Genomic DNA, 13,740 nt, shown 5'->3' with positions numbered 1-13,740 from the left:
ACGCAGAAAACTTAAGTTACTGCAGCTAATAGAAGCGATGCAATGTGTCCAAACCCCGAGAAGTGACCAGAAATGTTGATAAAGTTGTTAGAGCAAAAATTTACAGTGTACAAAGTTGGGGCTGGATTTGTGATAAATCCCGAGTGGAGATGTCGGGGTATAGTTATGTAAGTTGATTACTGGGGACTTGCTACCAACAATTCATTGAGGATCAAGTCAGGGTTCAATCTCCGCTACTGCTTTGTTTGTAAATTATAAGTTATAACATGTTGAGGAGTATGGGGGAATTGAAATCTGAGTGAAATATTAAAATTGCCGCAGACACAATAGTGAACAATATGAATGTGGGCAGGATTGTTGTTCGCGAACGGAAACTGTAAAGTTTCATTAAAATTCTGCCAGTTTGTGGCGAGAAAATAAGAGCTTGGGTGGGTGGCTAAAATAGAGAAACTGTTTTGCCAAAAGTCACATGAGCAACCTGTAATATAACAGTTTTCACCTAAACAAATTTTTGTCCTTTCTTAAAGTGACAAAAGGTGATGGCAGGGTGTGTTGCAAATATTTTGTTGTAATACGTTTGTGGGTTGAGGTTTTGTCGCAAGTTATTTGTGGCACTGGTTTAGTTGAGATGCCAACAGCGGTTGTTACAGTAGGTTACATTTTTATGTTTAAATTCTGCTTTATCACGCGTTTGATGTGGATGTAAAGTTTAACACAAAGATGCCGTTTACTTTAAAGAGAAATTGCCATTAGGGTTAGAGTAGAACTTAGACAATTTGTTCAAACGTTCTGATCGAACCATTCTCACAATTTGTGTTAAAGTAAAAGACAAGCTGAACAAAATTTAAACACAAATGTGGTAGAAAAGACAAGCTAGAAATTTTAATTGTTAGCCGAATTGAACCACACAGAGTACTTAGGAAAATTTATTTTAAGGGAATTTATACTAATATTTAGAGAAAACTTGAAAAATTTTGCGCAGTACACTTGCAACGTTAAAGGTGTAAGCGCATCAAGTGAGAAACATTAGAAGCAAGTCGTGTGGACCTTTAGTGAGCGGTTTGAAAAACGGCAGTCATCTGTGAAACCGTAAAAATATTATGTTGAATTTGTCCACAAACATGAAGCAAGTAAATGCGCTGCATAACACGTGTCTGTTTGTGACGTTGGAACTCGAAACAATACGTTATGTTCTACAGCTATTGTTAGATAGCGAAATGATTCTTTAAAATCTCCCTAACCTCAATATTTTAACTTATCGGGGCCGAGTTGAGATATTTATACACCTTATTAATAATTCAACATAAACTTTATGACTTCGGGCGCCAACTTTTACGGGAACAATATCACGGAAATCAGCAGTGGTTTATGCAGTGATCTTCGATTCTGTGTCGTATATCGCCTCATGTATAAACGCTTCATTAATACATCACTCGTAAAAGATGATTAACAATCAGAACAAACACATTATCAACGTTCTAAACCATTGTGTGAAGGCTCCAACATTAAAGTTAATACCAGACACAAAATTCGACGCGATTTTATCACTTTCCTTCGCCATCTGCTCGAATTGAATTAGTCAGTTTTTAGACCAGTGCCGATTTTCGAATAACGACGGCGCGACATTGTTGCGTCATTGTTGCTATGAAAACATCCAGACTATGACGTAATAACAGGTATTTTAAGGGTCGGTTTTCTATATATTACTGTGGCGCGAGTGTTTATGCGGGCGGAGATACGAAAGCTGAGAGTAAGAACCTGACGATGATAAAAAACTGTCGAAACCTTGCAGTGCTTTCCACCCAAATACTTGTTTGTTTAGAATGTTTAGAAGCGAGTATTGTAAGTTTTTAAGCAGAATTCATTAAATAAGCTATTCTGCCAGGCATAATGTATAACCGAGTAATGCTCATCCAGCAGTTTTATTGTAAACAATCGACGTTTTGACGTCCTTTTCGTGACGCCTATATCAGGATAATGACATATCTTGCAAGATTGTTTACAATATAACTGCTGGATGAGCAATACTCGGTTGTATCTAAATAGAATGTTGTTCTGTCACACAGCCGTTTTAAGGTGAGAATTTATTCTGCTTCAAACTGTCGATAAAATGGAATTCAGCACCAGGGTTAGTGATGAATTTTAATTGTAAGTTTTAGTCGTATTCATAAGTGCTTTAACGTAAGGTTGATTGGTGCCGGGACTCGTTGCTTTGTAACAGAACATCAGTAAAAACAATTTCGTCACCAAAGTTCGGCGGAAAGCAGCGAAGCGTAACGAAAGACGCGACGAACGCGATCCGCGATTCTGAGCGTGCGTGGAGAGTTAGCGGGTGGAGAGAGAGGTTTAGGGTCAACAACTGGCAAATTGGTTTCGAGTGGTGTCGCGGCGCTTGCTCACTGTCACATCACAACACATCAGTGTGATGTAACAATCGATAAATGTTCTAAAAGTGAATTGTTAAACATATGTTTTTCGCGCGTGTTTTGGAATTCGGCTAATTTTGTTTGCCGAGAAATCGAGCAGCAAACAAAGCAAACAGCGTCGTTGCGCGATTATAATTGTCGACGCCAGTTGCTTACCCAGGAGTACAGTGAGATGAGAGTTGTTGATTTGTTGTTTGACCAAATATCAGTGACAGTTGGACGCACCCAGCCAAGCAACCTAGCAATGTTGATTTAATCGTCTCGGGACAACGAAACATGTTTTTTCCACACTGAGTAGTTTCAGGGGGCGTCAACACGCGAGCTTCTATCTTTTCCCGATGTAAACAAAAATTATGAAATGCACAAAAATGTTTTACGATGGCTGCCAATATTAATTACAATCTACTAATGGGTTTTCTACAACGTTGGGCAAATGGGCTGGAAACATAACCAAGTTATAAAGTTTAAAATATTTTCGTGACCTAATATCACTGATAATGGCATGGTGTTGACGTTTTAATACAAAAGCATGTCGCTTTTTACGTCTATTTCCGCCGTTAATTTTCGCATTTGAACGTTATTTTGCCATTAAACATTAAACGCGCCATTAAACAAAAGTTTACAAAATAAAAAAATGTAGGATGGTTGCCAATATGAATTAGAATCTTCTAATGGGTTTTGTTACAACGCAAGTTGCGCAAATGAACTGGAAAATAACAAAGTTTTAAGTTTAAAATATTATAATGACCTCATATCACTGATAATGGCATAAGCATTTGCCGAAACGTTTTAACAACAAAGCATGTCGCTGTTTACGTCTATTTGGCCTGTTATGTGTTTACCAAAGAACTTATAAACAGATCCGTATGAAGTGTTCCCGAGCGAGGTCTAGTTTGAACATTAAACTTATCTTGGCCTTTTTAACAACATTTTTGGTGAAAAATTTCAGGTTAGAAGTGTTTTACGCTTTACTCTGTGTATTGATGTAACCATGGCTACAAGGTTTGAAACATTCTAAACAGACAATTCAGTTCGTCTGGAAGACACAGGTTTAATGCCAGTTGAAGAATTTCTAAACAATGGTATCAACGCGAAATCCCAGGGCTCAGTAAAAACCGCGAAGTGTATTATTCTGGCAATTTGTTTTACAAACTCAAGAATATTCCAGTCAACATTTCTCGAATATTTACTCCTTCGGGATTTTCTATTGTTCCCACTCGTGTAATTTCCCATTCATAAACCCGAACCGAATGTTGAACCTTCGGTAAAGTTCAGATTAATCTCGCATGGGACTCGGATCGTCCCTCGGCGCCTAAGCTCGGTTTGAAAGAATCGCCCAGTTATCTCCCGACAGCCAAGTTGAATTAGAGGCCAGATTGGATCCGTCCGGTTGTTCGCGTCCTTCAGTAACTATGCTATGCCGATATTTACGACACTCGAAGTATGTTGTCGTTGAGCTGGACACCCCAGTAAACTTGTTCGTGTAAGATATGTGTTTAGAAAATACTGAACAGGCGTTTCGTCCACCAGGTTGCATATTTAACAAAATTGTCGTTCAACTGGTGTAATGCTAAACAAAATACTAGTTGTTGTTTGCAAAAATACAAGTTCTTGAAACAACAACTATTATTTTGTTTAGCATTACACCAGTTGAAGGACAAATTTGTTGAATATGTGTATAGATCAGCCCAGGGTTTACGGTGACAAAGCATCATTTACACCTTCATATACAGATTTCAGTACATCAGTCCTATTAAAAAGTGTCATATAAATCAGGCTGACGTGTTATCTGAATCAAATCATTGCCAAGTTATCTATAGTTTGTAAATTCACTTTGGTCTACGGTTAAAGTAGTAAGGCTAAACCTTTCTTCAGGTGAGTTTAAATTCAATCAAAGCAAGTTAGATTTACTCAGGTGAGCATGAAACTTAAAGAACAAGCATCAGCGCGCGAATTTCGATTGTCAGTATTATTACGTCACAGTGGTGCGGAATGCGTGGGTTGTGGACCCCCCAAGATCGGTCGGTGATTGTGACGAAACATAGCGCGGTGTCGACTTGACTCACAGATGGTCGTCGTGTTCAAAACCGCGACTGACAACCGCGCGACGCTTTGTAAACAACTATGCCACTATGACGTCACAATGGGCGAGCGATCTTCGCGATAAAGGTTGAAGTGGTTAAAAAGGGGAAACACCGAAAAAAATATGTTTACGATTTTGCCTCGATTTTGTGGACGCATAAATTTTTCTGAACCTTCAACGCGACGATTTTTGTTTCTTTTTATTGTCTCATAACAGAAAACGTTGTTAAATGGAAGCAGTGGTGGGATTCATTTTTTTGTCAGTCGGTTCTATCACAAAAGTCATTTTTTTCAGCCGGTTCTGTTACAAAAAATCCATTGACAGTAAGCAGTAATGCTAACCGGTTCGCTGATCTCATAAAATTTGTGAGATGGTTCTATAGAACCGGTGCGAACCGGCTGAATTTCACCACTGGATGGAAGGCAAGAAAGATAGTTTGGTTGTGTGTTGAGTTTTTCCGCTAATGATGAGTAAATTTGATGTGATTCAGTTTGGACTTTCGAGATAAACCCAAACTTTTTTTTCCTTTCTTGTTTGTTTAAATTTAGGGATAAAAGTAGGTGAAAGTTCAACAAGAATGTGTAGCAAATTCAAACTGTGGATTTTGTGCGTCTGTATTCTACCTACAGGTGAGTTTTCAACATTGTGAAGCCACCGCAAGTTTTGCACGCAAAACCGGAACGGGAACACCCTTTGTATACGTCATATTGGGTATATTGAGGGGGGATGTGGGGCAGACTGTTTATCGTACAAATGTAACCGGTTAAATTTTGTGATATTTGCTGCTTTGTTTAGAGATACGTGACTTACAACTCGCCCACTGTGACAACACTAATAGCTCAAACTTTTTCACATTTAGTAAATTTTTTAACCCAAAAAATTGGGGTAAAATTAACCATCTGTACCAAAAAAGTATTTTTATTTGAAGTTTGCGAGCAAAATCCTAACTTGAGGACAAACGGTTCGGAATATTGTTTTTTTTTTATTTTGAGAAAAATATTTGCCGGAACACTGAACGACCAAAATCAGTTGTTTCAGCGCAACACGCCCAAATGACTCCGAATGACCGCAATAAGTGACCCATAGTTACCCCAGTAGGTGAACCATAATAACCCCATTAAATACCAAAACATATATTTGCGACAACTGTATCAATCAAAGTCGAGTTGACTCGTGGCTTGAATTCACCTGCATAGGACGTCGAAACGACGGCTAAAATTACATTTGCCAGAAGAGCTCTATAAACTTGATATTATGCCTGGCAGCAATAGCTTACATCCAGTGGTGGGATTCGAATTTTTTGTCAGCCGTTTCTATGACAAATGTCATATTTTTCCGCCGGTTCTGTTACAAAAAGTTCACTGACAGTAACCAGTAATATGTTAATCGGTTCGCTGATCTCATAAAATTTCGTGAGACGGTTCTATAGAACGGGTGCGAACCGATTGAATCCCACTGCTTATATATTCACAATTTCACGTTGTTACTCAGCTTTGGTGGATTGTCTCCAATGTCACGGCGGGATCGCCACGTGGGCAGGCGGGAAAGAGGAATATAACAACGTTTACGAGCAAACTTGCGCCGAAATGCCGGGACAGTCGTGTCTCACTGCCGAGACCGAAGTCACGATCAACGGATTGCAAAGTGAGTGGGGGAAAGTGATATTTAGCCCCGATTTGTTGGCTGTTTCATTCACTAACGATGGCCCAACTTTTGTATCCAATCTTGTCGCCAAAACAAACTTGACTTTTGGTTTAAACTCGACAGTTTGACCTAACTCAAGTGTCAAATCTTGTCACCAAAATACCTGTTGGTTTAAAACTTACAGGCTTGAACATAAAATTGATATTTGTTTAAGAAACACAAATCTATTGGTAGGTTGTTTCATTTACTGACAAAAGCAAAAAAGGCGTGGTGAAACGTAAATAATAGACACGTTTGTAAGTGGAAAAGAAAAACGTATTAACCATCATAGCGTTAATTTAGTAAAGTTGCATGGCCGGAAAAACTGAAAATGTCAAGGAGTTATTAACCTCTGTTATGCGTATAAGTGATGAACAACAAATAGAGTTGGAAAAATTAATTATTCAATGTTGACGATTCATCCAGAATGGGCCGCAAGCTTAGGGATGATGTGTAGTTATAGCGTATAAAGGCGGATTCACAAATTATTTCTAGTAAAAGGGGGTCGAACTAAACACTTGTAAAAAAAAACCTTGTACAGACAGTAGTACTATTTTGTACAATATAAAACGATGGGCATTAGGCCAATGGCTTCACGTTTTAATGGGTAATATCACGCTGTTGCCTTATTTCGACTTGCGAGCAAATTTCTCGACCCTAAAATGACGCTGTGGAAATGTTTTGACCCACAGAATATATTTTATGTTTTAATGAAGTCTGTGTAAATAGTTACGCTGAGGCAAAAACCCATCAAAGACCAAAACCGTTTCTGAAACACTGCGCTGGAATGCAGACAAAATTGTAGGAAGAAAACCGCAACAAATTTATCAATTTTCTCTTCGAATTAGAAATCTTATGATGTCGATGTGAGATAAATTCGATCTTTCCGTTTAACTTCTGGCTTGCAAAGTTTCAATTCTTTATGCACCGGCTGTTGGTAGTCATGACAACGGCTGAATTTTGCCAGAACATTTTAAAATCAAAACAAATGATTAGTTCTTTGGGTCAAAAACAAACCCCAAAGCGCAGATGATTGTGACAAACTGATGCAGATTGTGACATCACAGATTGTGAATTGTCGTCGGATTTCCTCCTATATAACAAACACTGTCCCCGGATTGTGTTGGTGAATGAAAATCAACGCGGTCAAATATTGAAGTTTAGGGTTGGTCCTAGATTTGTCGGTGATTTGTGTAAAGATAAATATAGAGAGGTAAAACTCACAGTCAATCTGTTAATGACAATACTGTTTGAATTATGCGCGCAAATAACACGAAATTGAAAATATACCCTTTCCGATTATTTTGCAAAACGCGGCGCGTGCTATATTGTGACCGCATAAAGACAAAAGCTTTGTTCTGTAATAAATTATCAGAAAACGTTTTATAGAACCGAGCTGGTGTTTCCGTTTAGGCGGGTTTCATTTGACTAGCAGAACCTGCGTCAGCAACCGGACGTACCCCGCCAGGTTCGTGCGATCGGTTGCGATCCTAAGGCAGGACGTATCCAGAAAGCGGAATACAACCACCTTCCAAATAACAGGACACTTGACTCGATAACCTATGTTTTTTATGGTGCTGTTTACGTATCAGTTCAACAATGACAATGACAATATGATAAAGTGACTATGCATATAAAATATGACTTCCACTATCTTTTGAATTTTATTGCAAAAACCGATTTTTCTGCACGTTTCTGGGTCAAACCGTTCCCAAAAGTGTAGATAAAAAGGGAAATCGTCCTGAACGTTGCCGCGCGAGTCCTTAACACCCCAAATGTCATCCAGAGGGACCCCACAATGTCCCGTATTGTTGCCCAACGAGCTTTAAGGGTTTTTTTCCGTTTCACGTTTCCACAGCTCGTACAAAAAGGCTGATACTCACACTGGTTGGTGCGTTCCGTTCCTTGCTCTCATTCGAAAATTTGTTGTTAATTTGACGCTAACACAACGAAATTAAATTCGGTCATTTCGACCTTTTAGGTTGGGACCAAAAAGAAACAACAAAAACATGTGATCTAAATGTTGGCTCGAAAACGCGATCTGACTGATTGGATAAATAAGTAAACGAGTCAAAACCCATTTTATATTATTAAAATAAATTTTATTTTACTTTGATTGAAAATCTCCACTGTTAGAGATTGCCTCATCCCGAATCAATGATTGCATTTAACTTAATTCACTTCGATGCGATTTAGTATTGTGAAATTGAGAATCTCCAGGCAGGGCTGGCCAAAGGGGGGCAGGAGGGGCAAATGTACCCCTGTTGCCCTCCCCAGGGGGAAAAGGGACCGAGAAATAAAAGTCAAATTTAAGATACTTTGAAATAGTGAGACCTGAAGCCAGAATGACGCAAAAAAATTAACCTTTTAAACGTAACAAAGGAATTATTAGTTTGAATTTTTACCCATGTGTTGGAAAACGTCGCAAATATTTAAATGGACCCAGAAAATTGTTTGAAAAATAACAATTAACACGATATCGTACTTATACCGCTAACTGGTAACTAGAAACAGCAAAATATCCAAACCTCTCGAATTTAACAGCGCACATAATAAGAGCAATTTTCTTATGTGCAACAAAATGATAACGTGAATATCAGCATACAGGCGCCGAGTAGGCGGTGGCGGGGTTGCACCGATGAGTTTTTAAAGCACGGTGGCGGCCAGCGTGGATATTTTGGTTAGTTTGTAGCGTAATCGTACAAAATATCGTCAAATCTGAAGAAAATTGGAAACGATTTTGCTTTTAAACAAGCGTACTGGCGATACAGCCACAAAACGTGACTTAAAACTGCAACCTGTCTTGGTTAGTGCTTTGTTTATGACGTCAAACACACAATTGTCTGCCAATGAACGTGGGTAATTGTTGTGTACAGTACAAATGTGTTTGTCTTGTAATAAATGGTTAAACTTAACGAAACATTGTTAAACGTTGCTAAGCCAATGATAAACGTTACAGCAACGTGTTGCAATTGCCAACTAAACATTATTTTCAAACACATCTTTTTCTTCTGATTTTGACGAACGTTGCATTCTATGGAAAGTCTGTTTGGCTTTGAATTTGAGTTTTGTGGTTGCACTCATTAGTGACGTCATATAAATTGACGTCATATTTTATGTCATCATCCTTGCATTTATGCAAAACTTGGCGCCTGTGAATATCAGACAGTTCGGGTGGTAAACAGGTTTTCGGCGCTGATGGAGTGAAACCAGTTTAAACTCACTTGCTTGAATCGAGCAATTAACAAAATCACGAAAAATCAATCCTGACCCTAACCAGACAAATACGAACCGACAACCGGTTGCCATTCGAATCTCGCGATCAAAAACATTCCAACAGCACTGTTACGTCAACCGTGTGTGACGTCACTATCGATTATCTGTTTTGTTTATTGGGTTGGGCGCGAGCGACAAGCGACACCAGACATGCGACGACATCAATTATGCAAATTACGCGGATTAATTTTTTATGCACCTCGGTGGCTCGCACTTTATGCGGTGGGATAATTGTTAAAGCCTTCCTGCTCGTTAACATTCTAATACGCCGGAAGTTGGTCCATAAACTGAACGTCCAAACAAATCTTCATAAATATTTATGCTTTAAAACAGTGGTTCTCAAACTTTTTTTGCTGCGACGCCTCTGAAAAAGTTTTTCTGGACTTGCGACGCACCAGCAAATAAAAGTTAATGAGGAAACTTGTTGTGAAAGTTGTGTTTATTGATACAACAACAAAAAAGCCACAAAACGGAACTATTCTGCGACGCCCTCGGAAAATTGAAACGACGCACCTTGGCGTCGCGACGCACAGTTTGAGAACTACTGCTTTAAAACTTCGCTCCAGTCACTGCATCTATGGATGGGAAAATATTGAGACTTTCCCACAATTGAATTTTTGAAAATTGAAATTGAAGCACATTTGAGATTGAGATGAGATGAACGTATTCATAACTGGGATCAGCCCTGAAGCGTCGATGCAGACCAGCGATCACGGCATACATATCGATAAATCATAGTACGCCAGGCCTATTAAAGGCGTATGACAACCTGACTGACAAACGAAATTTTCTTCCACAGCAAAAGTGGTGATTGGCTCCTGCGCCAATGAGTGCCGGAGCGGGATGAGAGACGAAGGATGCGGAGAGGTGGTTGCTACGATGCAGATGCTGGTCGATCAAACCGATCCTAACAGTCCGGTGGAGTACAACGTCACCAAGTGTTCAGTTTCGTGCTGTCATGAAAGTGATTTTTGCAATCGCCTTCCCGGAATCGACCTTCCCAAGCCGAAATACAGTGAGTGCTATCAACCGTAAAGCGCTGTCATAAACGCCCATTGATGCGTAAACTTTCGCGTTTGTCAACGTAACAAACACAACATGAAATTTGTCAATTGCTAGTCTAAACGTCGGCAGAAATATTTGCCTTACCTTTTTTTCTCTTTCGCTAAACGCAGTCAAGCAAATATTACCCAAACCCTGCTTTAGATTTTATGTTTTGTTTGACTGTGGACAAAATTTTAATGTCTTTGTGAGAAAACACGACCAATGCGGTTTAAAATTGCTTTATTCTTTCCCATTAGATCAGTGGTTTCCAACCTTTTTTGTCCTGTGCACCCTTTTAGTCGATATTCAAATCTAATTCCCCCCTACAAAATCTAATTCCCTCATATATGGCAAATGCAGCAATAACACATAGCACAGAGACAGACAAACAGTAAGAGATTAATATTGTGACACAAATTCCCTCCTATAAATTACAAAATCCCCCCCCCTAGTGGGGAATTCCCCCCTGGTTGGGAACCACTGCGTCAGATTATATTTGGCTTTAAACTTGTAAATTTCAACTCTCTTGTATTTTATTTCCGACGCACAATTACGCATCCCGTGCAGGTGACATGATGTGCTACGGTGGGATGCGTCAAAGTAACCCGTCCCGGGGTGTGTGGAGCGATGACGTCAGACCTGTGAGATGCATGATCAACGACCAATTAGGGCCCGACACGTCATGTTTGAGAGCGACCATCACAATTGACGGTGGAACGGAAGAAAGTGAGTTCGTTTGTCACGTGATTTTATGTTTCAGAAATAGAAAAAGCTTAAAAAAATCTAAAAGTTGCGAGAAAAAGAATGTCAAGCATAATAATGAAACTCATAACTACGTTCTCCCAGTGCAAAACAGTTTTAGTGGCGGCTCAGTATATACTCGAATAAAGCTTTCAGTACCCTAGATCCAAAGGATAGTTGAGTTTGATTATCCACAACAAGAAATTATATGTGGTAAAAAAATGATGATGCCGTGTTATTAGTGGGGAAACTCGTTTTTTTTGTTTTATTACATTGCATAACAAAAGAACGCAGACTGATTTAAGTTTACTGAAAGCTTTAGTTAAGTTTGAAACTCATAGGGTTGATATCTGTCTTCAATTTCGACCATTGTGTGATAATACGAAAAACTGAAAGCACACAGCAATGTGCGTTAAGTTCCCTCCGGGTTTTAGGAGTCAATCTCACATAAGATCCAACTTGTTGCTTTTCTATTTACAACGGATAGTTAGAACTTCCAGCCGAGGTCCACCGGGTATGGGCGGGATAATCAGGTTTGCAATTTCGACTCGGTACAGGCATTGTCCATTAAAACCACAAGAATATTAAGCAGCAGGGGATTGACACAGCGCATAAGATGAAGCGATTTAATGAAATAAACCAGTAGGGTGTGTAACGTAAATCCACCGAGTCACTCATCCGATTTAAAGCGGAGACTTAAGAACATTAAAAGAGGACAAGTTTTTGTGCTGATATTGAATATGACCTGGTCTATTTTTGTACGGACATAACCTGTCGTGATTCAGACCAGATCATTCTAGCAGTTAGCATCGACAAATAACTTAACGGAAAACAGCATTATGGTACAAAAATCTTATTTTTCAGCCGGTTCTATTACAAAAGTCCATTGGCAGTAACCAGTAATGCTAACCGGTTCGCTGATCTCATAGTATTTCGTAAGCTGGTTCTATAGAACCGGTACGAACCGGCTGAATCCCACCACTGATTGTATTTAAACATGTCTCAATTTCTTTGCAGCATCAGGAACGATGTTAATGTTCCAGTGTCAACCTACAGTGGTGTGCGCATCTTTCACTTGCGATTTAGTGATGCGGACCTTACCCGAAAACGTCAGGAGCATCGTCACAGACTGCCAGACATCGTGCTGCTCTGAAAACCTCTGCAACAGGTCCACCAACATGAACACGTCACTGTTGCGTCATATTGCGCTACTGATGACCTCATTATATGTGTCGTCACTTTTAAATTGAAATCGTATTCGTTAAGATATTTATGTTCGCCCCATTTCTTAATCTCCAGACATTTTTGTGAGAAGTTTTTTTTGTGTCATGGCCAGTGGTGGGATTCAGCCGGTTCGTACCAGTTCTATAGAACCGTCTCGCGAAATTTTATGAGACCAGCGAACCGGTTAGCATTACTGGTTACTGTCAATAGACTCTTTGTAACAAAACCGGCTGAAAAATATGACTTTTGTGATAGAACCGGCTGACAAAAAATTTGAATCCTACCACTGGTCGTGGCGTTTCACGCAAAAGTAATTGATTTTCATCAGATGTGCACCAAACATTTTTTTCCTACAGATCCACTTTTAATTTCCAAACTCCCTTCGACTCGATGATAATTGCTCGCTATTCGTTGTGCACTGTGCGCTCTTTATGCATTTTTTTCTATATACCCTCCCAACTGTTGAATAACGTGCGCATATGACGTCATACGCTGATGATGTCATACGTTGATGACGTCATACGCTGATGAAGTCACGTCTAAACAGATTTTTAAAAGCTTAAGATGAAAGCTCACAATAGCAATAACTGCTTTAAATCTTTTATTTTTATTTTCAATGAAATCGCTTTATTGCCCATGTTTTGTCACAGTGTGCCATTTCAAACGACCTTTTTAAGCAGGGGACGGCAACCTTTTTTCCATTGCGGACCGCCTAAATTATCATCCCCGGGATGCACGGAAAAATGTTTTGAAGCATTTAACCTGAAAACTATACGGCCCGGTAACTAACTTCTCGCGGACCGGCGGTTGAATTATTTTTCAGATTTATTGTTTGGGGCAGTTCGACTTCTGCCACTGGTCACAAGCAAATACAAAATGTTGTGTTGAATTTTCTCATAGTGCCTAAATTTCTCCGTCGTCTTGTCACGTGTTCACAGTATTTATGTGTTGCGTAGAAATTTTCAACCCGTTTCTATTAAAATATTCAAAAAGTTTGCAGTCTTGATATTTTTAAATGAAAAGTTACCTTAGATCAGCCCTGAAGAGTTCATGTAGACCAGGGATCAAGGCACACTCATATATGGATCATAGTAACATGTCAACGCAAGAAAAGAAACAACAACTATTGACAACAATCACCCACATATGGAGTAATTGTAACTGATCAAAATCTTTTGTTTGATTCCAATCGAGATATATTCCTGCTAAAATGCAACATGGCCGCCAACCTGAAACTTCCACAAACGAGTAGAACACAGAGAA

General features: G+C 39.3%; 1 protein-coding gene across 2 annotated transcripts; it reads left to right on the top strand.

Moving 5' to 3' along the window:
• Positions 1–5,033: 5,033 nt before the first annotated feature.
• Positions 5,034–13,472, top strand: LOC145213337 (uncharacterized). Of its 2 annotated transcripts, XM_080081568.1 has the most exons (5): positions 5,034–5,138; positions 6,001–6,153; positions 10,268–10,483; positions 11,080–11,238; positions 12,271–13,472. In XM_080081568.1, exons 1-5 carry the CDS (start codon positions 5,087–5,089, stop codon positions 12,501–12,503), a joined length of 813 nt encoding a protein of 270 aa, XP_079937694.1. In that variant the 5' UTR covers positions 5,034–5,086; the 3' UTR covers positions 12,504–13,472. The 2 variants fall into 2 exon arrangements, with proteins under 2 accessions (XP_079937694.1, XP_079937695.1); XM_080081569.1 differs by lacking the exon at positions 6,001–6,153.
• The last annotated feature ends 268 nt before the right edge of the window (positions 13,473–13,740 follow it).

The sequence above is a fragment of the Phallusia mammillata genome, chromosome 2 (genome assembly GCF_965637545.1).
Source record: "Phallusia mammillata chromosome 2, kaPhaMamm4.hap1.1, whole genome shotgun sequence".
NCBI classification, from domain to species: Eukaryota; Metazoa; Chordata; class Ascidiacea; order Phlebobranchia; family Ascidiidae; genus Phallusia; species Phallusia mammillata.
The sequence above is the reverse complement of the archived record's forward strand: the minus strand, read 5'-3'. Positions and strand labels throughout refer to the sequence as shown.

What these genes read in the sequence shown, in the direction of transcription:
- LOC145213337 (XM_080081568.1), top strand. Translation starts at nt 5,087, where the DNA reads ATGTGTAGCAAATTCAAACTGTGGATTTTGTGCGTCTGTATTCTACCT. An exon ending in CGTCTGTATTCTACCTACAG is followed by an intron (nt 5,139 to 6,000) that starts GTGAGTTTTCAA and finishes GTTGTTACTCAG; the next exon opens with CTTTGGTGGATTGTCTCCAA. An exon ending in CACGATCAACGGATTGCAAA is followed by an intron (nt 6,154 to 10,267) that starts GTGAGTGGGGGA and finishes TTTCTTCCACAG; the next exon opens with CAAAAGTGGTGATTGGCTCC.